The sequence below is a fragment of the Salvelinus alpinus genome, chromosome 35 (genome assembly GCF_045679555.1).
Source record: "Salvelinus alpinus chromosome 35, SLU_Salpinus.1, whole genome shotgun sequence".
Lineage (NCBI taxonomy): Eukaryota > Metazoa > Chordata > Actinopteri > Salmoniformes > Salmonidae > Salvelinus > Salvelinus alpinus.
Genome location: NC_092120.1, coordinates 18,045,456 through 18,068,546, shown reverse-complemented (window position 1 = coordinate 18,068,546; position 23,091 = coordinate 18,045,456). Strand labels below are relative to the sequence as shown.

General features: G+C 42.1%; 1 protein-coding gene and 1 long non-coding RNA gene across 4 annotated transcripts; both read left to right on the top strand.

Annotated features, from left to right (window-relative positions):
- Positions 1 to 3,102: 3,102 nt before the first annotated feature.
- LOC139564391 (uncharacterized) lies at positions 3,103 to 4,546 on the top strand. Its single transcript, XR_011672733.1, has 3 exons — positions 3,103 to 3,381; positions 3,458 to 3,516; positions 3,617 to 4,546. It is a non-coding gene; the product is annotated as an uncharacterized lncRNA (long non-coding RNA).
- A 6,862-nt stretch (positions 4,547 to 11,408) lies between these two features.
- On the top strand, positions 11,409 to 22,766 carry csf3r (colony stimulating factor 3 receptor). Of its 3 annotated transcripts, XM_071383448.1 has the most exons (17): positions 11,409 to 11,547; positions 14,940 to 15,074; positions 15,430 to 15,508; positions 15,816 to 16,199; positions 17,075 to 17,204; positions 17,538 to 17,704; positions 17,961 to 18,124; positions 18,321 to 18,471; positions 18,761 to 18,843; positions 18,958 to 19,165; positions 19,690 to 19,878; positions 20,212 to 20,313; positions 20,690 to 20,836; positions 21,250 to 21,390; positions 21,582 to 21,678; positions 21,767 to 21,848; positions 22,008 to 22,766. In XM_071383448.1, the coding sequence occupies exons 3-17, from the start codon at positions 15,442 to 15,444 to the stop codon at positions 22,509 to 22,511; spliced, it is 2,616 nt and encodes an 871-aa protein (XP_071239549.1). In that variant the 5' UTR covers positions 11,409 to 11,547; positions 14,940 to 15,074; positions 15,430 to 15,441; the 3' UTR covers positions 22,512 to 22,766. The 3 variants fall into 3 exon arrangements, with proteins under 3 accessions (XP_071239549.1, XP_071239550.1, XP_071239551.1); XM_071383449.1 differs by lacking the exon at positions 14,940 to 15,074 and having other exon boundaries at positions 11,526 to 11,547; XM_071383450.1 differs by lacking the exons at positions 11,409 to 11,547; positions 14,940 to 15,074 and adding an exon at positions 15,248 to 15,266.
- Positions 22,767 to 23,091: the final 325 nt, after the last annotated feature.

The window sequence follows — 23,091 nt, the reverse complement described above, 5'->3', positions numbered from 1 at the left end:
TGAATTGCTGTGCGAGACTCTGCCGGCCCGATATCTTGCTTTTCACTTTAATGAATGTTGTTTGAGCACAGGATGAATTGGATGACTTGGTAATGCGGTAATGCAAAGACAAAATAGGTTCTTCTCTCTCAAACTCACCCACCCACACAATCTCTCTCGCTCTCTCTTACTTTACCACCATTTCTCTCTCCAATACCATCTATTCCTATTTTATTCTATCTCTATTCATCTTCCCCTCCCTCTCTTCTTCCTCCCTCCCTCTGCTGATTGAAATTCATGCTGTGGGCTAGCTTCAGCCCTAGAGCCTCCAAGAGCCTGGTGTCTGATGACCACACCGGCAGGCAGCTCAGGTAGTGGGATGAAGAGGAAGAGGAGGGGGAGGAGGAGTAGGGGAAGATGTTAATACAAGTTCAAAATTCAGGTTATCCCCTGAAACAAGAGGGTAATAATGAGTCATCAGCTGGAAGACCAGTGGTTACGTGGAGCTGCCAAGGGCAGTAGGGGGGGGGGACTAGGCTAGACAATGTTAAAACTCCAATACTTCCTCAGGCCTAATTCAGTGGGCAGCGATGGAGTGAGCAAAGCAAAAAAAATACACACATACACATGCACACAAAACCACTGCAAAACACACACCTGGGCAAATATTGTTTACTAATTCAGGGATTAGGGCTTAAGAGGGCAATGTTCAGCAATTCAATACACACAGTAAACACTCATAATTGGATTGTGTGCTTATGGGCTTTGATGTGTTTCAATCCTCAGAGGACAGGTTATTATAAGGCCTAATTGATTTTCATACATATTAACATGGGTTTAGGAAAATTAGCCGAAGACAAACCTCTGGTAGAGAGTTATAATTATGTGTCTAATCGGGAATTTAGGGTTTTACTTGGTGCCCTATACAGTCCAGTTACAGTCCTTTATTTTTTATTTCCATAATAGATGTGGTTGGTTGTCAACCAGAGAAGTATGGTTCTAAGTGTCTTCCAGGGCCAATCCTGTGGAGGTGACATCGAATACCCTGGCTAGCCACAAATTGGTCCCCAGAGGCGAGACAGAGGCCAGGGGGGCCAGAGTGTGGGGACCAGATTCAACTCTCCACGGCTGACACTGTACCCCCAAAGGGCTCAGCCAAGCTCATGCAGGAATGTCGGTGAAATAAGCCCCCTCGCTATACCTCCACTTGGGATATGAATTGTGTTAACACTGTCCACCAATCACAAGTTTGAGGGAAAGAAGGGAAAGCAGTCTGAAGGTGAAACAATTTACTTTCTTTTTTCCCCCTCCTTCACAAGGATACTTACATTTGAAGTTGGTTTGGGCTATACTTTTGAAATACACATTTATTTATCCTTTATTTAACCAGGCAAGTTCATTAAGAACCAGGCAAGTCAATTAAAGGGATACTTTGGGATTTTGGCAATGAAGCCCTCTATCTGTCTTCTTCCATAGAGTCAGATAAACACATGAATACCATTTTATGTCACTGTATCCAGTATGAAGGAAATTAGAGGTAGTTCCGCAAGCCAATGATAACTAGCGTTAGCGCAAAGACTGGCCATCTATGGTATCTACTTGCATGCTAGCAGTTACTATAGAGGTCCAGTCATTGTGCTAACGCTAGTTTGCAATTGTGCAAACGCTAGTAAGAAATCTGCACGCAGAGACATAAAAATGGTATCCACAAGTTCATCTGACTCTGGGGAAGTAAATAAAGGGCTTATTTGCCAAAATCCTGAACTATTCCTTTAAGAACATATTCCTATTAACACAGAGTAATGTAGGTACAGTCAATCTAACCTATGGCAATGTAAATATGCTTTCTGATTATAAAGGAACAATACTGTAGGCCATCCTTGGTCCCTCCAAAGGTTGCTCCATTAGATTTGGCTACATCTCTTCCCCAGTGACACCCCGGCCAGGAGAAATGTGAGCTCCTTGGCTCAGCAAGCGTTCACATCCTTGGTTTCATATCATCTTCAATTTGAATTCCATTACCTGCGGTGCCACATTTCAAATAACGGTAAGCCCTATTAATTACTAAAGTATGGGTCTAGGGTAAAGGTGAGCGTGCAATTACAGAATTAAATCAAGCCGCCGTTTAGCTTGTCAGTCCTGACAGAAATAATTTGGGTGAATTATTAAATGCCTCTGCTGGTCTCCTTAGCTTTATCGTCAGACATCCCCACACTGCACGAGTCAAAGCAAAGTATTTTCTTCCCTGTAATGAAATAAAATGAATCATGTTTTTTTTTTTTTCATATTAGATTTATACAGTCTTCCGAAGTCGCTGAAGTAACACCAAAACAAGGCTTTAATGTGACTTTTATTTGAAACAATTTATTTTTTACTGGCATGCTGTTACCAAATATATCTTGCAAGGAGGGGGGGGGGGGGGGCGGTCATCTGTCGTTCATTTCATCTGAGGCGATTGTGGGTCTTTAAGTCTAATGTCTAATCATTATCATGATTTTCTGTCCATTTCATTGCAAAATGCAATTACTGCATCCACACAAGGTTCTACCATAGGAAAGCACTGTCGTAGGAAGCTTGTGGATCACATCACATTGCCATGGTAACAAAAAAAGAGAAACGGTGTATATTTGGGAATCATGAAAATTGTGCGCACCTATGATTACTCAGCTTTTTACCTCATTCTTACCAATTTGAATATGAAAGTCGGGGCCCGTATTCACATTATTCATTCTGAAATTAAAAACGAAACTGATCCTAGTTCAACTAAGATGCTTTGGCTGCGTTTAGACAGGCAGCCCAATTCTTATATTTTATTCCACTAATTGGTCTTTTGACCAATCAGATCAGCTCTGAAAAAGCTCTTGTGTGAAAAGAGCTGTGATTGGTCAAAAGACCAATTACTGGAAAAATATCAGAATTGGGCTGCCTGTGTAAACGCAGCCATAGTCTGTAATAATGATCATTTTTATCGGATTTGTTTTATCATTTTTATCCTGCATACGTAAAGATTGTAACATTCCACATTCAAAAGACCTGTTCAATTCAAATCATGTTTTACAGCTTACTTGCATGCAACAAAAATGGACGGTTAAACCATATATATATAGAACACTGTTTAATATCGATGGGTTAAACCACCACAATACTGCCGCTGAGCACACATTTCTATCTAATCAGCTGGTGTAATGAAGCAATTTGCCTAATGGTTGAGTAAATTAAATGTTTGGGTTCGGTCTCCATGACAACCAGCTGTCCATAATTAGTTAATCAAGACAGGCAGAGTTGAGGCTCAGAGTGGCTACATATGTCAAGAGGTCGTACGGTGCTTGAATCATTTGGTCATCAGGTAGTTTGGGTCCATACCACTGAAACCATGCATCGAGCTCTGCCCATATATCTAAGGTAATGTTTGTGGCTCTTTAAAAATGTTTATCTTACTAGATCATGCATTTGTATTGAATTTCTTTATCTCTTGCAGTGTCCTTTTGATTGACTCTGTCTTTGCTGGAGGTTCCTGGTGTGCCAACACGGCAAGAGGTACCCTGTGCATGTCCTCCAATGTAGTTGCTTAATGTCATATTTTGGCGTTAGATACTTACACTAACATTTCTGTTTTGTTGCTGTCTTTTCACTTTAGCCCGAGCAGCTGCCCTGGGTTTGGACCTCCCTAGGACCCAGTTTGTCCCTTACAACATTCGACCAACACGCCATAGGAGTTTTGATCCCATAAAAACCCACTATGAAAATAATGATGGGCCCAAAGAGGCTGAGTTTGAGCCTATCCTTCTGCGCAACAGTAAAATCCAAGGGGATGGCTATCCAACTGACTGGGCCTATGGACAAGTCTTCGCCAGAGGCTTTCAACCCAAACCGTCTACATTAAACTACCACGGTTCTGATCCCAGTTTGACTGACTCCTCTGTCAGCCATTCTGTCTACACTCCCAAGGGAGAACTTGTTAGCAGCCACAAGCCCAACTTTGAGCAAGTCAAGAATTCTGCGCCTCGATCAAATGTAATGGTAGCCCCTAGTCAGTTTGAGTACTCAGAGAAAGTGGACAATCGAGGCTACTATAAGCCTGTTGTAGTTCAGCCTGTCCCCAGCAGACGTAGAACAGCCCAGAGTGTGGTTTCACGACCCCAGAGCAGAGGTGCTGTACCCTATGGAAAAAGTATCCTATGGTCCTGGCCACAGTAGAGACTTATCCTCTCCACCATCCCAGAGTGGACTCATCAGCCCCAGAGCAAAGAATTATGTTCCCAGACCCTGGTGTTGTCCATTCTGTGATCAAAGAGCTGAAAATGAAGTGTCAGAAAAAAACAGGATCCTGTTGGTTAAGATCCTAATGGACAAACTTTCCTTTGCAAACCACCATTGGCTCCTCAGACAAACATACCAGTGGTGAGCAAATCAGTGACCTTGTGCACTTTTAAGGGCAAAACATGTAAGCTGTTTGAATTCCAGTACATTTACTTATCCATGACAGCACTGTTCTGAATCACTATTTGGTTATGGCTCTTCCCCCACTGCTCAGTGTTTATCCTTCAAATAAAATGTCTGTTTTTGAGATTGTGTTTTTAAATAATTTTTACTACTACAAAATTCAACTGATAGACCAAGTAAAGAACAACAATATGCTACATTTATAGAATGTTGGTTTAAAACCAGTTATCCAGCAGTAAGCGATGCACCAGAAGTGTAGTTTAAAAGATACACTTTGAACAGAAACAATGTCATTTTGATAAATTGTTCAGTTTGCTTTTGACCTACAACTTTTGATCACCTCTTTTTTGATGCTAACATGAGAGAAGGAACAGCTGGCTCTGGTCTACTTATTGTCCCCGAAGTTGCCAGGATATCATGTTCATCACACTTATACCTGTACACTCGTAACAAGCCAAGCAGTTCAAAACGTATATTAAATTGGTTAAGTGTCACGTATCAAAATAGCAACAATACGTTATCTTGAATAAATTCAACACTCTTATTGGCCCCCATACAAAAACTACTCACTTGCTTAATAATTCATGATCTGCTTAATGTGGACAGCATTTGCGCAGAGTACATCCTCTCTCTTAGCCTCTTCCTCTCTGCCTACACTTCATTAACCTCAAGTGTATTTGCTGTAGGACTCACATGATCTACTGTCAAATGTGTCCAAGCTTACTGATCTCAGAAGGCTTGCTGCTACCAGAGTGCCATCTATTGGTGCAAGCAAGCTGGTGTCATATTGGATTGCACTGCTGTCCAACCAGTGCTGTGAATCAAACATATTACCCCCTGGCAAATACCATAATCTCAGTCTCTTGTTTTACCAACAGGATTATGATAATTTCACCAAGTAGACTTGATCTTTCAAAGGCTCAAGGTGTGTTTTCTGACTTTAAACAATTGAACTAAGGCATACATTCATTTGCTTTGCAGAGTTCTTTGGAAATATCTTACGGTGTGTCAAGATGTTTGAATTAACTGTATAGGCAGTTTACAACATGTTAAAGGGACATGACATTCCAAAATCAAACTTTGCAACTTTTTTCAGACCTCAAATTTGGTCTTCTGTTGATGTAAGTCCACTGGCCATATGTTTAGTAGATTCTGGACAATATAGTGACATTTAGGACAATCTACAGTATGCACATTTCTTTCTGCCTTTTGAATGGAGAGCAGGCATGAGAAACCCAATTGAATGTGCCATTGGTGTGATTAATTAAAGCAAGGCTTCCATTCCATTTGCCTTCAGTGAAAGGACCGCACATGTCACTCCCAGCTTTCATCTCTCCCTGAAAGGCAGTTTGAGGAGTGCAAAGAGGGAGAGACGGATAAGGTTACACAGAACGCGCCATAAATCAATCTCAGATGCGCAAAGAGAGCCAGCTATGAATGCTCGTCCAGAAAGCAGATAGAAAAGTAAGTGACAGAGCAAAGTGAAGCAATTAACTGGGTTTTTAAAGGAGGGGTGGGCAGGAAAGTGTGGTAATACATCTTGTGTCAAATGGGTGGTGTGTGGGCAGGCGTGAAGGCGGGAGGGACCTATCATCCACTAGGTTGGATGACTCTGTGGAATAAACTTGGTGAAGGTTCCCCTGGCTCGGAGTTACATGCTTTATCATCTCTGCACCCAGAAGCCAAATATTTTGTGTACGCTGGCCAGCTACCCCATGTTAAAGCTCTCATGGAAGACTACATTCTTAATTATACCTACAGTATTTTGATGGCGCATTTTTTTTTATGAACCTCTTAATTGTTGTCACTCACAATATCATCTTATCAAACTTTTGTACCTGTGCCTCTCATGTAATCTCAACCTATCATGCATGTGGGGGCATAGACTTCACATTCTCTAATTGAAGCGTGACAACAGCTACACTGTCACAGAGACAGAGTATCCCTGGAACAACACATAAGACAGAGCAAAGAAAATGAATCGTCAACTACTAATTGTCTAATCAATCTCACAGCGATATTAGCACCATACAGCATTTACTATACGACACCACCGGTATGCTTCTGTTTCCTCTCGGTCAATGAATTAATGACCCGGTTCCCTCGTACAGCACAAGGAGAGACTACATTGGGGCTGTTGGAGCCAACCTCTGCCTAACCTGAGGGAGTATAATTAAGCACACTTGTTTCCCAAACACGACAAACACTCTTTGACTAATACTGTGACTCACTCTCACCCACCATGTGACTCATGCTTCAGGGGAGCCCTCTGTATTTATGGGGGGGGGGGGGGTGCGTGTGTGTGTGTGTGTGTGTGTGTGTGTGTGTGTGTGTGTGTGTGTGTGTGTGTGTGTGTGTGTGTGTGTGTGTGTGTGTGTGTGTGTGTGTGTGTGTGTGTGTGTGTGTGTGTGTGTGTGCACTCGCTCTAGTGTGTGTATGTATTTCCAGAGAGGTGACAGGCTCTCCAAGCCCTCCAGTGGAGCACCTCTCATTCCCATAACTAGGGAAAGGAAAGGAAAATATTATAGACAGAGCTTATTATGTAAAGGATGTTGTATTTTCTACTCTGGGCAGGCACATGAGTGTGGACATTGCCTGAGAAGGAGGCTGCGTCCCAAATGGCATCCTATTCCTTATATAGTGCAATACATCATGGGCTATGGTCAAAAGTATTGCATTATATAGAAAATCGGGTGCTATTTGGACGCTGGTGGAATTTATATGGGCCATATACACTGAGTATACCAAACACTAGGAACACCTTCCTAATATTGAGTTGCAACCCCTCCCCCACTTCCATCTCCCCCTTTTACCCTCAGAACAGCCTCAATTCCACAGGGCATGGACTCTACAAGGTGTCGAAAGCATTCCATAATGGCACATGTTAACTCCAATGCTTACCACAGTTGTGTCAAGTTTGGCTGGATGTCGTTTAGGTGGTGGACCGTTCTTGATACTCACGGGAAACTGTTGAGAGTGAAAAACCCAGCAGCATTGCAGTTTTTGACACAAACCGGTGCGCCTGGCACCTACTACCATACCCCATTCAAAGGCACTTACATTTTGTGTCTTGCCCATTCACCCTCTGAATGACACACATATACAATCCATGTCTCAAATGTCTCAAGGCTTAAAAATCCATCTTTAACCTGTCTGAACATTTGAAGTCAGTTGTGCGTTGTAATCAGTCATTGTTGCTCTGGTTTTTGGGCAACATTCTCTGACATATTTGACTCTTTGAATGCGCCTTGTCTTTCCTGGATCATGTCAACAAACCCTCAAACACCTCTTCAAACGTAATTATCTTCTTAACACACAATCCCAGGAGGCACAGTGTGGTTAATAAGACTGTGGTTATCCCCTCTATCCCCCCATCCATCCCTCACTCCCTACCTCCCTCGTCCCCTCTCTCCTCCTCTTGTCCTCCCTCCCACAGCAGCCTCTCTCTGTGAGCCCACTAGGCTGCCAGTGCCACTGACCTGTGGTAAGAGGGAAATCAATAGTCAATTCCATTTTGCGGCCAGCGTTTGACAGGTACTAGATAGGAGTGGATTGGGTGCATGTAAGGAGCAGGAGCGTGAGTCTGAGCCTGTCTGACCCTCCCTCCCTCTCTCTCACCCTCCCCATTTCTATCCCCAAGCTTCTCAGAGACAGCTATGAAGTGCATGCAGCCACAGTCCTATTTCCTCTAACTATTTCCAGTTCAAAAACACTATACCAGCCAAGCAGCAGGGGTCGGGGGGACAAACTATGTGTTGATGTCAACCAAGTGAATCACATATTGTAGATGTTGTATAGTAAAAATGTATAGGTAAATCCATGAGGGGAGCTTCAAATGTGTATGGGTTTATCTTGAATACATTATGGGTTCATTACCCGTTGCAATAAGAGCTTTGACAAGTATCTATTACCAATATCGACTGAGTGTACAAAACATTAGGAACACTGTCCTCATATTGAGTTGGACTCCCTTCTGCCCTCAGAACAGCCTCAGTTCATCAGGGCATGAACTCTACAAGGTGTTGAAAGCATTCCACAGGGATGTTTTGTACACTCTGTGTATTTCACCAGAAAAGGGTCCTGGAAAAGATACGGTGCCGAATATTTACCCTGCAATGTCTAATTTTGGGTGAGTCTCTGTTAACTTGCGTAAGAAGTTAAAGGGGAGAGACAATCAGTGAGCAGTAAAATAGAGTACATACACAGGATTCCCAATCAAGCGAGAACGGTTCATCCTCAGTCCGGGGCCCCGAGCTAATTTCACTGAGATGTAACATGTAACACCCAGTAGATTGAGAGCACGCCGTTCATTAACGCCGATTAAAGAAAATGATCAGGCAAAATATGTCAACTGCACGATAATCAGTTAATGCATTTTTAATCAGTGTCTACTTCTCTTTTCTCTGTTGATTTTCACCCAATGACTTGGTTATGCATTCCTGCAATTCTCTCTCTGGCGCCCTCTGATTAACAGTTAGGTTTCATTATGGTTTGTGAGGACGCAGGAGAGTGGGAGAGCAGGGATATGGTAGTTAGATGAAAAGTTGAGTGGGTGAGCCTCTATGTTTGAAACCGAGGTCTCCGACACAAAATCATTTGACAACTTAATAAGCTAATAAACGTGACACGGCGACTGGCTCCGAGTGCCCTTGAGGGTCAAGGCACAGTTTACAATCATATTTAATAGCTGTTTCTATTAGCAAAGCAACAAAAGGTTAGACAGACAGAGAGGGGCCACTACACATTGGAGAAGACAGTGGTGTATATAGCTTAAAATGGAGGAAACTCAAGAACAGGAGGTCATATTGAACTCTGTTGTTCCTAGATAAGGGAACTGCAGATATGCAACATAGTCTCATAAGTTCCATTTTAACGTATTTGCTAAATAGTTATTTATGAAAATTTGTGTTTTTTGTTTGCAATAAAACTTTGCATATGAACGGATTTCAAAATGTTTAGGTTTCTATCAGGTTTGAGATATTGGTGTTCTGTACAATATTACTGGAATCTGAAGCCATGTTTCTTTATGAAAAATATTGTCTTAATGTGACGAAGAGGAAGAGCTTTAATGGCCAGTCAATAGTTCTAATACCTCATTCCTATTTGTCTTCAGATGTTTCTCTTTGGGAGCAAATATAGCAGCCTTTTACCAGGCCATACCAGAGAGGAAGAGGCAACGCGACAGGATTGACTCCGGAGGCATGCGGGAGGAGGCTTTAACTGTAGCGTTAAGAAGACCAAGTGAGGAGTTATTATATGGGGGGCAATGAGAGAGTGTCAAATTTCATAAAGATAAAAGTGAATTGCTATTTATATACGTGTGGCTTATTTGTTTGAATATACGTTTTTCGTAATGTTTATGTTGTTATGAGTGTATTGATATGTTTTCTACAAAAGATCATTGGTTAAATAAAGGTTAAATAAAATAATACAAATAAAATTGACTAGAATGCTCCCATCTAATCTCACCTTCTCCCGCCTGCCCCGGCATGTGTGTGTGGGTGTGGACATGTATTTCCATTGAAAGAGCCCCGAATAGGTTTTTGGCTGACATTTATAAGGGTTTGCTTGTAAGAAGTAGATAACAGGAAATGGCAGTTATTTCCACTGGATAGATCTAACAACCACTGCAACTGTGCTTTCACAGGTACTTGACTTGTTAATGAATGAGTTCACAAAAGCTAACCAAAAACAGAGATAAACAACCTATCTGACAAAAAAAATTAGAGTGAAAACAGTCAGCCACTGCTTTTAAGCTGGTCCATTGTTAGGCCTGTCTAACCTGTTATTTTTTTCTAAATGATCATTATTTGGCTAATAATGGGGGCCTCAAGGGGGAAGAAAATGGGCTGGTGTGTTAGAAAGGCCAGGGACGATTCTGTTCTCAGTCGCTACTTCTTTTAATTAAGCACATACAGTAGTATTGCAATTTGAATACGCAACGGAAAACAATCACCTTTGGCTTAGGAAGGAAGACGGGTTCAATATGATGCTTGGAGCACACACAACATATCTTCTCAGAACACTCGATCACACCTCAATCATTTCTTTAAAAAGACTGCATGGAACCCAAAATGGTAGCCTTCAGAGAAAGCTTTAAGAGGTGCTTTATATGCCTACATTTTACAGAATGTTCTATGAAAGAGCTCAAAGCAAAACCATTCTCAAGTAATGCATGGTATCTGTAGATGCCACACGCTGATCTGTTTCACCTGTCCTTGTGATTGTCTCCACCCCCTCCAGGTGTCACTTATTTTCCCTGGTGTATTTATCCCTGTGTTTCCTGTCTCTCTGTGCCAGTTTGTCTTGTATGTTTTCAAGTCAACCAGTGTGTTTTCCCGTACCCAGTTTCTATGCTTTTTTTTTGCTTGTCCTCCCGGTTTTGACCCTTGCCTATTTTCTGGACTCCATTCCCGCCTGCCTGACCATTCTGCTTGCCCTGACCTCGAGCCTGTCTGCCCTTCGGTACCTCCTGCACCCTGAACTGGTTTTGAGCTTTTGCCTGTACACGACCATTCTTTTGCCTACCTCTTTTTGGATTTAATAAACTTCAAAGACTCTTACCATCTGCCTCCTGTGTCTGCATCTGGGTCTCGCCTTGTGCCCTTATAAGATAACATAATAATCAATTATATCAATTTGACAGTCTTTCATTTACTTTACAGCTCCCAAATGTCAAATTTGTCCTCCACAAGAGTTGGATTAGCGTGCCTTTCTTTGAAGAAGGCTGTGACAATTGACACCTGTGAAAATTCTAAATACTCAAACTTAAAATATAATAATCTATATTCCAAATAGTTTGGCTAATTTATTAATCTCTTGTGGACAAATGCACATAACATCGAGCATCTGACTCCATCACGTGAGATTTTTCTTCTGGGTTTCCAAGATGACTCATGAATCTATCTCAAGGCGTTTAACTTGACTTCCCTATCTCTCCTGTTATGTGGCCCACCACCCCACGTCATGTTATCTTTCCTGTATATGGTGAATTCAAAATAAGGATGTGGCTGGCTGTTCAACTCAGTGGCCCTGGAACCTGAGCTCCATTTCGCCACTCTGTTCCATCTGATCCTGTCTACACCAGAGTCTGATGGAAGTCTTTCTGGGTGCTGAGGCTGTGTGGTGAGTGGTGTTGCTCTCTAATTGATGTTCTTTATCGCTGAATCATGCTACCTACCAAACCTTCGGATTCACTTGAATCTAACAGAGGAGAGGGGGGGGGAATAAAACACAATATCTGTTATTGGTGGGTGAGTGAGTGAGTGAGTGAGTGAGTGAGTGAGTGAGTGAGTGAGTGAGTGAGAAGCTCAGACTAGGACATTTAATCTCCCTGTTCAACTGTGTGGATATGTCAAATGATTTACTTATTGGTAATTTAATAGGATTTAGTGACATATCATCAGTACATGTATCTAACTTGAAATGTTTTGAATCCGACCTGACATCATGACCTTTTCAGTTTTAATGTGACAATTATACAACAATTTTGGCATCACTACTAGCTGATCACTATCTGCACTCATACTACTTATACTCTTTTGGAATATTAATGGAAGAAACAGAGTATATCTCTCATTCTTGGATAGGTATAAGATGTTTATGTGCTGTCAGTATACGCAAAAGAGGATGTGAAAGAGATTGTTTTCCTCTTTCTGCTCTGTTGTTTTTATGAGAAATTATTAGTCATTGAGAGGTCTAGTGTCTCAGGTCACCTTCCAGCAAAGAAGATACCTCTAATCGAAAATAATTAAAGGGCAGATTGTCAAATAGTGATTTGTACATATCTATGCTATGTTCACCAAGAAAGAGGAAAACGGAGAAAGAGAAACAAAAGGAGAAATAGTCATCGCTTTAACTTTGTCAGCCTGTTAGAGGATATTGCCTAATCGAGAAAGAGGGACTGTTGTAACATTTACCACAATGGCTTAAGAGAAGAACACGTTTAAGGGGAGACAGAGGAACAAGGTATAGAACATGTTGAAATATTTTATCTTTGCAACACATCCGTTACACAACAAAGGGTGTCAAAATCTCTCTGAAACAATAACATACTTTTGTGAGAATAATGTGCCATTATAGGTAGTTTGGGGAACAACCTATTTGGGCAAAAAAGTCCACTCCATACTTGTAAATTACATTATAAAATCCAACCATTCCATGGAATGCCTGTAGACCTGGCATCTAAAGGTACTCAAACATTTTACATAAATTAGGCTTGTTTATTGACCATCCTGACATATTTGTATTACGCTGATAAGTTAGCCTATAGAAGGAAAATATATCATAACCCTGCTTTCCTTTAATCGAGAACAGGAAATTGGCATTCTCATTTGCGTTCACAAGCATACTAAATAATGACGCTAGAGAGCGACATGCTAGCCGGTGACAAAATTAATCACTCCAAATGTAATAACTTTTTTTCTGTCCGTCTCTCTCTGTCACTCTCTCGCTCTCTCTCCTGACACGCTCTGTCTGTCAGTCTATCTCTCTGTCACTTTCTCTCTCTCAAGGCAGCAAGGGACATTTAGGAGCCATAGGCAATTAGCTCCCTGCAATAATAATAAGGGGAAACTCTGCATAGGACGAAGAGCGAAGTGGAGGCCTTTATGCAGACAGCTGATAAGCAGTAAATAGAAGAAGACTTCAATGGCCTCGCATCACGCATCCACTACATAGGTTGCGTCCCAAATGTTGGGAATAGGGTGCCATTTGGAAAGCAGACGTCTTTTCCGTCCCCTACTCTAGGTCAAAAATATACAGGTTAGGACAAGAGGATTCTAATATCCCATAACTCTTTGCATAATTGCGGAAAAATCAATACAATGGGACCAGCAATACGAGCAAAAATGACTGGAAGTTAATGTTAGCAGTACAGAAAATGTGTCATCAAAGTGGAAAATAAACACAATTGTAGTGAATTTCATCTAACTACTCAGCAAACACATGGCATAACTGTTTTACTGTCATTCTATTCATTTAAATGTTTTTCAGATTATCTACAGCCAATTTATTACTTGATTTTCAGACCGCTGAATGGTAACCAAAGGGTAACCAAATTCAGAAACACATTTCAATTTCCACTGGTCTATCGCAGTTATTTCCCTAATTCAGTGATTTTTAATATTAAGTGATAAATAATTTGTCAACGTTTCAAAACCTGCAGAGCCTTGGTAGACTGGCAGAGAGACAGGCAGGTTTGAGAGAGGGGGGAAGGGAGAGGGAGAAAGGGAGAGAGGGAGATCTCAAGGATGTACATGTCACCGTCCTCAAACGAACAATAATCTAATTCCCAACATACACTCTCATTGGTCATGGCATTCTCCATCTTAGCCATGAGGGCCTAGTTACATTTCACCTAGTTGGCATATGTATTCTAGCCAAATAACAGTAATGGGGGCAAGGTTGTGATTGGTCCATTGCCAGAGGGTGACAAGACGTTTCACAAGGATGTCATTTTCTCAGTTATTTTCCTATTTCAGTGATTTTAAATATTAAGTGATACATTATTTGGCAACTGTTCAGAAACTGCAGAGCATGGCATTTTGAGTGCTAGCTGTGCCACTAGAGATTCTGGGTTTGAGTCCAGGCTTTGTCGCAGCCGGCCGCGACCGGGTTAAGGGAGGGTTGGGCCGGCAGGGATGTCCTTGTCAATTCACTCACTAGCGACTCCTGTGGCGGGCCGGGCGCAGTGCACGCTGACACGGTCGCCAGGTGCAAAGTGTTTCATCCGACACATTGGTGCGGCTGGCTTCTGGGTTACGTGGGCATTGTGTCAAGAAGCAATGTGGCTTGGTTGGGTTGTGTTTCGGAGGACGCACCGCTCTCGACCTTCGCCTCTCCCGAGTTCGTACGGGAGTTGCAGCGATAGTACAAGACTGTAACTACCAATTGGATACCACAAAATTGAGGAGAAGAGGGGGTGAAAGTAACAAAAATAAATAAATAAGAAACTGAAAGGCCTTGGTCCACTGGCAAAGAGGCAGGCAGGTTTGCGAGGTTTGCAACCAGAGAGAGAGCAAGAGAGAGAACGAGAGAACGAGAGAGAGAGAGAACGAGAGAGCAAGAGAGAGAACGAGAGAGAGAGAGAGAGAGAGAGAGAGAGAGAGAGAGAGAGAGAGAGAGAGAGAGAGAGAGAAATCAAGGATGTACATGTCAACACCCTCAAACAAGCTATAATCTAATTCCGAACACACACTCTCATTGGGCATGCCATCCTCCATCTTAGCCCTGAGGGCCTAGTTACATTTCACAAGAGGTTTCACAAGGATGTGGTTTTCAGTTGCCTGTCACCAGTATGTGCCTTCTCAGCATGGAGATAACACAGGGGTGTAAAAACAAGAGTCATATTCATTAGGCACCAAACGGAAGAAAAAGAAGAGGGACAAGCTGATCTCGTCCAATAAGAAGCACTCAAATTTCATTTTGCATTGCATAATGTTTTGCTGCAGTGTACCTGAAGGGGACAGTCCCACATGACAGAGAGGAAATAACCGACCTCTCTTTTTTCCTCACAGAACATATAGAGACACAAGCATGACCTGAGTGAATCGGCTGATGGCCATCTTGCCATTGGTGATTGGCGCACTCTGATCTTTAGACTTTAGAATCAGTCTTTAAGTCATTATCAAATTTCCTATGACTGAGGAATTGTGAGTATCCCAGTATTTTTTCGTTTGTCATAGACAGCTGTCTAATCTTTTTTTCCCTCGTAATTTCCGTGTGTCAGTTGTGGATGATGCATCTTCACTCATGTCAGCTTGTAGTGTCAAACAGTACCTTGTAGTGTCAAACAACGCCTTATTCCCAGCAGTCCTGCAGCAGGCAATGAGAGTGGTAGACAGGTTAGAAAAAATATAGTCATTATCATTTCCATTACAATCTATACACTGTTTTCCATCAGTAAGAGCTCCGGAATTTCAAATGTTGTTTTGATTCCATTGAATGCAATGTACTTTCACCCATTCTTCTTCAAAATCACTAATTTCACATCTTCCCCTCTCACAGGTTTGTATCACCATGGCATCAGCCTGGATAACAATGTTTGCCACGCTGCTGCTGGCATTTGTAAACGGAACGAAAGATGGTGAGTGCTGTCTTTGTAATAAATAACCTTCTCTAAATGGCATCACCTTGCCAGCAGTAGCACAGACAATAGAATAGACACTTCACATCCCATTGTCTTAAAAATGTTGTTTTGAATTGCAAATCTTGAAGTGATCAGTGTAATTTGAGTTTCACTGAGACATGCAAATATACAGTAGGTAAGAAATATGGAGCTGTATCTCACGATAAGCATTTAATTTGGTGGCTTAAAGAGACCCTTTTCTACCTTCTCCCTCAATGTTGCTGATGCATTGATCTGCTCTTGGCTCTCTTTCCATTCCTGACAGAGGTTCACACGTCTCCATCTGTGCGGGTACACACTTCCACCCCTGTGGTGGCCTTGGGGTCACCGGTGACTGCCTCTTGTATCATCAGAGATGACTGCCCACTCATAAAGGGGGCAGTCTGGCACCTCAACCACATTGTCTGGCACCTCAACCAACACCTTATTCCCAGCAGTCCTGCAGCAGGCAATGAGAGTGGTAGACCCTCTGCAGCGGCCAATGAAAGTGGCTGGATCTCCACCGTTTTATATTCGGTGGCCAATCAGAGTGGCTGGAACTCAACAGTGTTTATACCTAGCTTCACGGACACCAAGGGATATCTCACGTGCTGTGTCCTCCACACCTTCCCGTGCCAGATCGTAGGAGCAGTGGAGATAAGAGCTGGATGTGAGAGACGTTTTTTTCTTTCTTTGTTTCTTTCTTTGTTTTGTTTATGCCTGTTCAGTGGTGTGCTGTATGTATAGTCTACCATAGTTCCATTATCATTCATAGTAAGGGATATCCCTTACCCCACATAACAATATTACAGATGGGACCATGGTAAAGAATGGCATTTCTTTATTTTTTTAAAATGTTGGAATGAAAAAATGCAGGTTTGTCTTGTAATGCTACACCTCCCTTGTTTCCCTCATGTCCAACATCTAGTATTGAACATGCTGTACTTTCATTTCAAGGAGCAGTTCTGAGAAATCTGAGCATAAAATAAGAATTCATTCCAATGTTTTTAAAAGGTGGACTTCGCTCTCACACAGTCAGGCACAGTGTCTGTGCATGTGCACGGGTTCGCCTCACGCTGTCACAGCGTGTAGCCACACGACCGAAACAGCTGTGAAGTTGAGCCTCGTGCTTCAACTCTCCTAGCCATTGAGAAAAATTGACCCACTATGCTGTTTACTTTCTGCGTCTACTTCATATCGCTGAGTCTACCTTTACATGTTTTCAACATACGTTTTACCTCAGATAAAGAATAAAAACCTGAACTGATAATGAACAGTTCAGTAATGCAGTTCTGAAGATGTGATCATTTTCTGTTCCAAAATCAAATCAAATGTAATTATAAAGCTCTTTTTACATCAGCAGATGTTACAAAGTCGTTATACAGAAACCCAGTCTAAAACCCCAAACAGCATGCAAGAAAGATGTAGAAGCATGGTGGCTAGGAAAAACTCCCTAGAAAGGCAGGAATCTCCCAGGCTCTGAGGGTTGAGCGCTAACTAACTTTTACACTGTTTTGCTCACCCCAATAATTGTTATTTTCATAGTTCCACCCCCAGCACCACAGAACCTTAGCTGCCTGACTAACCTGACCAAACCGGAAACCCTCTCATGCCAATGGGACCCAGGACAGGACACCCACCTGCCCACACAGTACACTCTCTACACTGAGATCAGGTAACAAGTGGCTATTGGTGGAGAACAAGTGCATCTGTTGTATTTTTAGATTTACATTTACATGTCAAATGTAAATGTATATTGTAATTACGATGCTATTTTTTCTTGGACAATCTAGCTACTCTGCCTCTCAGGGCCACTGTAATATAAATGCCTGCATATGTGTGGGGGTTATCCAAAGAGAACCAGTTTAGATGTTACTTCCACAATGCTTTCTGTGGCAACCTACTAATATCACTATGCATAGGTGTGGAGGTTATCCAAAGAACTTAAAGGGGAAGATGCGTAACTGTGATTTGCTCAAGAAGTTGTATTATTTCCTCATCTTAACAGGGACTTACCAGAGAGCAACACGTACATGCTGCCGCCAGGGGTACATCACTACAAGATACCACGGACCGGCTTTGTTCTCTTCTCAGAGATAGAAATATATGTCAAGGCGGTGAACGCCTTGGGTCAAGCCACCTCAACACCTTTGCTTCTGGAGCCGATGGAGTCAGGTAAGGAAGTAGTGATTTGGGCCGTGATTTACAGAATATGGTGTCCGTATTAGGACAACCTCAGTCACACCGACTTGGTGTCACTTGTGACTCTGAAGCTGTCCTAATACAGACACGGTAAAAAGATAGTTATTCTGAAGCTCACTGTATTCTTTAAACCTAAAACACAGAACCTTATGCACAAGTACTTTGTGGCATGGTACTGAGATGAAGCTATTCACATCATAGGAGTTCTAATATAACTCTCATATTGCAGCCAAGTTTGACCCTCCAAAAGTTCTGAAGGTCCAAGCAGAGACAAACAGGTATGGCTGCCTAAGGCTCAGCTGGGGTCTCTCTGAACAGCAAGCGTGGGTGACCACTGTGACCTTGGAGGTGCGGCTGAAAACAGCAAACAGCAAGCAGTGGAGTGAAGAACCAGTAAGAGAATGTCCATTTCCTAAGTGTCCACATACTGTAACCGTTTGAACAAAAATTATTTTGATTAAACATGAAAAATAAATGATCATACCAACTGTACTAGGTAGCCATAAAAATAATGACATTACTGTGTGTTTGTGTGTGTGTTTGCGTGTGCATGTATGTTTGTGTGTGCGTGCGCGTGCATGTGTGTTAGGTCCCAGTGCAACGCTTGATACGCCAGAGACCCATGGAGGTGTGTCGCCTGCTCCACGGGACAGAGTACCACATCCAGATACGGGTCAGGTATCACCAGAGTCCATGGAGCGAATGGAGTAACAGCAATACTGCAGTCACGCTTGAGAGGGGTATGTCCTGCATCAATTCTGTTTAATGTAACGTCATTTATCACTCCCATGGTACAAGTCTTTTAATCTATTTCTTATTCCTCCGTTCATTGGGCTTACATTTCACTCTGTGCTAATGAAATGTCCTAGATTTTCTACCCCTCTTTTTACAGGTCTGGTAGAATGTATGTATTGACTAACACTATTCTCTTTGGAAGTGAATGTATAGCCTACACCTGTCTAGTCTGGAAGAATTCTTTGCTTCTCCTCACAACAAAGTTTCAAAATGGACACTTCTGCTTCTCTTCAGCTCCCACTGGACGACTCGACTCTTGGATGAAGGTATCTAGGGAGCAGAGTCAAAAGTCTCTCAGTGTACACTTGTTTTGGAAGGTGAGAACGACACACAGAACACATTCAAATTTGACACATCACAAACTTTGTTTCCTGTGATAGTGGTCCACACAACTTGCCTTTCCTCATTCATCTCCTTTCTTCCTTTTGTAGCCATCGAAGCAGTTCCGTGCCAATGGCAAGATCCTGTCCTATGTTGTCTCGCGCCAGAGACAACCCACGAAAAAGGGACAGTTGTGCGTCACATTGGATAGCCACTGTGTTTTCCAGCTTCCTAAGGGCGCAAGGAAAGTGTTCCTCAGCGCTGGGAACGCTGCAGGGACATCCAGCCCTACGGAGGTGGAAGTGTTTCAACACAGGGGTAAAGCTTTATTAATAGTTAGAATGTGTATAAAGGGATATATTACTCAACTTTTAACATTTTGTTTATTAGTCCACTGTTAATAAAATCCCAATAAATAGTATGTCAGTAGTACATTTTTCAAGATAGAGCACTTTCAGTTTAGAGTGAAAAACGAAATATCCCTGTTGCTGAATTCAAAATCATCCCCTACATGGTAGGCACTCCTGTAGATCTGAGAGGATTGCATAAATATCAGCATTATGGTAATAGCTTCCTCTGATTGGCTGGGTGGAAATGTCACCATATTTCATCCACCTATGCAATCCTCTGATCTAGGCCAGGGGTCAATTTAGAAATCAGAATATATGCATAAGCAGAAGTGTATGTGTGTTATGTCAGTGTCCCTAACAGCCTATATAGTGCACTATTTTTGAGTCCTATGTGCACTATACAGGGAATATGATGTCATTTGGGACTCAACCTATGGGTGTTTAAGCTTACCTGTGACATATTGTGTGGTAAAAATCTCTATCTGTCTCCAGGTCTGGCAGCAGTCTCTGACGTCATTGTCCTTCCTCATGATGAGAGCTCTCTACTGGTCCAGTGGACAAGCATACATTCATCCAGTGTCACAGGCTATGTGGTGGAGTGGAGGCCATTGTGGAAAATGGACCCTGCCCTCGTCTTGTTTGACCACATTGACAGGAATCAATCCAGCACTCTAATATCAGGTATGGTTTATGTCAGTTATGACGGTATGCATTCATAATGCACACTATGTGGTTTCATTCACCTGTCATGTGTCTCTAGTTCTGTGTTAGAAGTTTGTGGGAGGACTATGTACGTCTTTTATGTACAATTCTCCTGGCTGCACAATTCATTTATCTGCAGGGACAATAACGTTTCCATTGAATTGCAGCTACGGTATCAGCTTGTGAGCGAGTGTGTTCTCTAGTTTGTTGTTTGAGTTCATTTGTGCAGACTTTTTTTCTTTGCAGGATTTATCCACATACTATGAATTTATGAACTTGGATCCACTGTTATCTCTTTCTCCTTGTCTCCAGAGAGCATCGAGCCATACAATCCCTATGGGATCTCTGTGTATCCTAGGTATAAGGACGGGATTGGCCTTCCTCAGACCGTCGAGGCGTACTCTAGACAAAAGGGTGAGTCGGTAAACACAAACCCTTATACCTTGGACTTTGTAAGATCTTTACAAGATCAAGGGAGGTGTGGCAGGCTTCCTTTGAGTCGATGTGTGAATTAGCTGCAAAACATACCGATGAAAGGTGGTACAATGCTTCCCTCTATTGGAGACATATAGCAAATTACACTTCCGCATACTGCTACCACCATTACTATAAGCTTAATCTACTCTATTTATATCAAGCGCCTACATTATAGCTCTTTGTCAGCATGACAATACCAACAAATCAAAGCACTATTAGGTTTATGACATTATATAATTGATATGGTAATCACCACTACTTTTATTGCCATTTAATCCATATAGTCCTTAATGTTCTCCGTTGTTTATGGCAGCCCCATCTGCCGCCCCAAATCTGAGGGTGAGGGAGACGTTGCATTCTCGTATTGAGCTTACCTGGGAGGAGATTCCACTATGCCAGAGGAATGGGATCGTGCAGAGCTACCAGATCTTCTACTGGGATGAGCAGGGAAACACCAAAGGTGGAAAGATGCTTATTGTGATGCTGTTGATGATTCACCATTGATGATACAACTGTAGATGACTGAAAGTTCATACAAAAGCCTTATTTTGCCAGGCTGTCATTGTAAACAAGTATTTAGGTCACACTGTATTTGGATAGTCTAGATGCTCTACAGATGGTCATAAGATCAACTGCTTTCTAAGGTTATGGTTAGGTTTAGAATAAGGGTAAGGGTTAAGTTTAGGGTTAGGGTTAGGATAATGGTAATGGTTAAGATTAGGTTTAGAGCTAGGGTTAGTAGATAGTTAGTGGAGCATCTACAGATGGACTATCCAGATAAAGTGTTACCAGTATTTATTCCCAACTGACTTGCCTAGTTAAATAAATGAACATGTAAACTCATACTGCAGTTGCTGTGTCACTCTTTTACAGTTGTGACTGCTGAGCTGGAAAACAGGAGGGTGGTTCTACGAGAGCTCGACCGTTCATCCTCATACAAAGCCTTTATTATGGTTAGCACAGGTGGCGGGAGTCTGAACGGATCAGAGGTTACACTCAAAACTGAACCAATAGGTTGGTATTAGAATTTTGTCAAAAAGCAAAGTCAATCAGTGAAGTGCTTTAAAATAAAAGTAATGTGCGGTGTTATTTGAGGACTAGTTTCGCTTGCCAGACTCATGGCGCTCCACCCTATGTGAGGTCAGATACTGTATCAGGAAATTGTCTAAAACATATGTCCTAAATCTAAATACATATATTTTCAGATGCCTTTGCTATCATCTTGATAGTTATTTCCTCTAGTGGTGGGCTGTCATTGCTCATCATTATCTCAGTTCTGGTCTGCTTCTCAACACATGAACGGTGAGAACTCAACATGGACTTCATGTCAGTAAATACTTGTGTGTTTGTGCTATTTAAAAACAATACACGTTTCTGTTCTTATCCGAAGGTTGAAGATGTGCTTTTGGCCCAAGATCCCCGACCCTGCCAACAGCAGCATCAAGAGGTGGACCACATTGGAGTCAATGCAGGTGCAGTATTAGGATTATCATGACAAGCCATGTAATGTGTGTTGATAATCCCTAAACACAAGGGTTACTAATCTTTTAGGCATTTATGCATCTATTCTATTCTATTTCATGTTTCTGTGGTTTGACCAAGGAGAGACATGTTTATTTTTCTCTTTGAAGGATATTCCCCCTGTTGAGGACATGCAGGAATCCAGCCTGGTCTATCTCTCCCATCTCAGCCTCCTGGACCTGCCCAAGAAGGGTCTCGAGAAGAGGGGTGCCGAGATCACCGATGACCCCTGGTGCCGCTGCAGTGACACCAGTGACCCGGGTGAGTCCATATGTGGCTCCCCCCATGACCTCAGCCCTAGCTACATAGGGTCACACCAACACTCTGTTCCGTATGCCACTGTGGTCTTTGATAGCCCATACTCAATTCAGCCACCAAGCCAATCCCATGCCTACATGCGCTCAGAGTCCACACAGCCACTCCTGGAGGAGGAGCTCGAGGAGCCCTCTAGCCCAAAGGACTACCAGAATGTTCCCGTCCGTGGGACATCTGGGGAGCAAGTTTCCTTTAGAGAATGCCTGAATGACGGCCCAGGAAGGGGAGAGATATGCATTCTTTGGGATGACTTTCCCTTGCTTAGGGCTTTGGAAACGAATGATGTTCAAAGTGAATAATCAGTGGTATTGAGATTTTGAAATGTATGCAAGATATGTGAGATGTATGTCACAGAATGGCAGATACATGTTCAACACCAATGATGTTTTCAAGACAGGGACAACATGATTGCCCAGTTTGTGAATGTTAGTGCTACAAAAAAGTGCATTGAAAAAGAGTAATTAATGAAGTTTATATGTGTTCATGTTGATCAATATTTTGTCTCTTCTGGTCTGATGTAAAGCATAAAATAAATGTCTGATCAATACATACAACTCTGAACATATTGTCATTTATAATGCTAATACAGAGGCACCAATAAATTGTCCAGAACAGTTATTGTATGCTGTTTTCATGTACATTCCCTTATGTCTAAGCTTCTAAGGCAGGGATCCCCAACTAGCGGCACGTGTGCCAAATTTGGGCCATGGTTGGTTTTATTTGGCCCCCCAAGTTGTCTGAGCAAAAAAAAACATATTGTTTTATATTTCTTTTTTTAGCATTATCATTGTTGGACATAAGACTGTAAAAAGACCAGAAAATCATCTCCAAGTGATTTTAATTTTGAAATCTTTTCCCATAGTATTCCCATGCACAGGG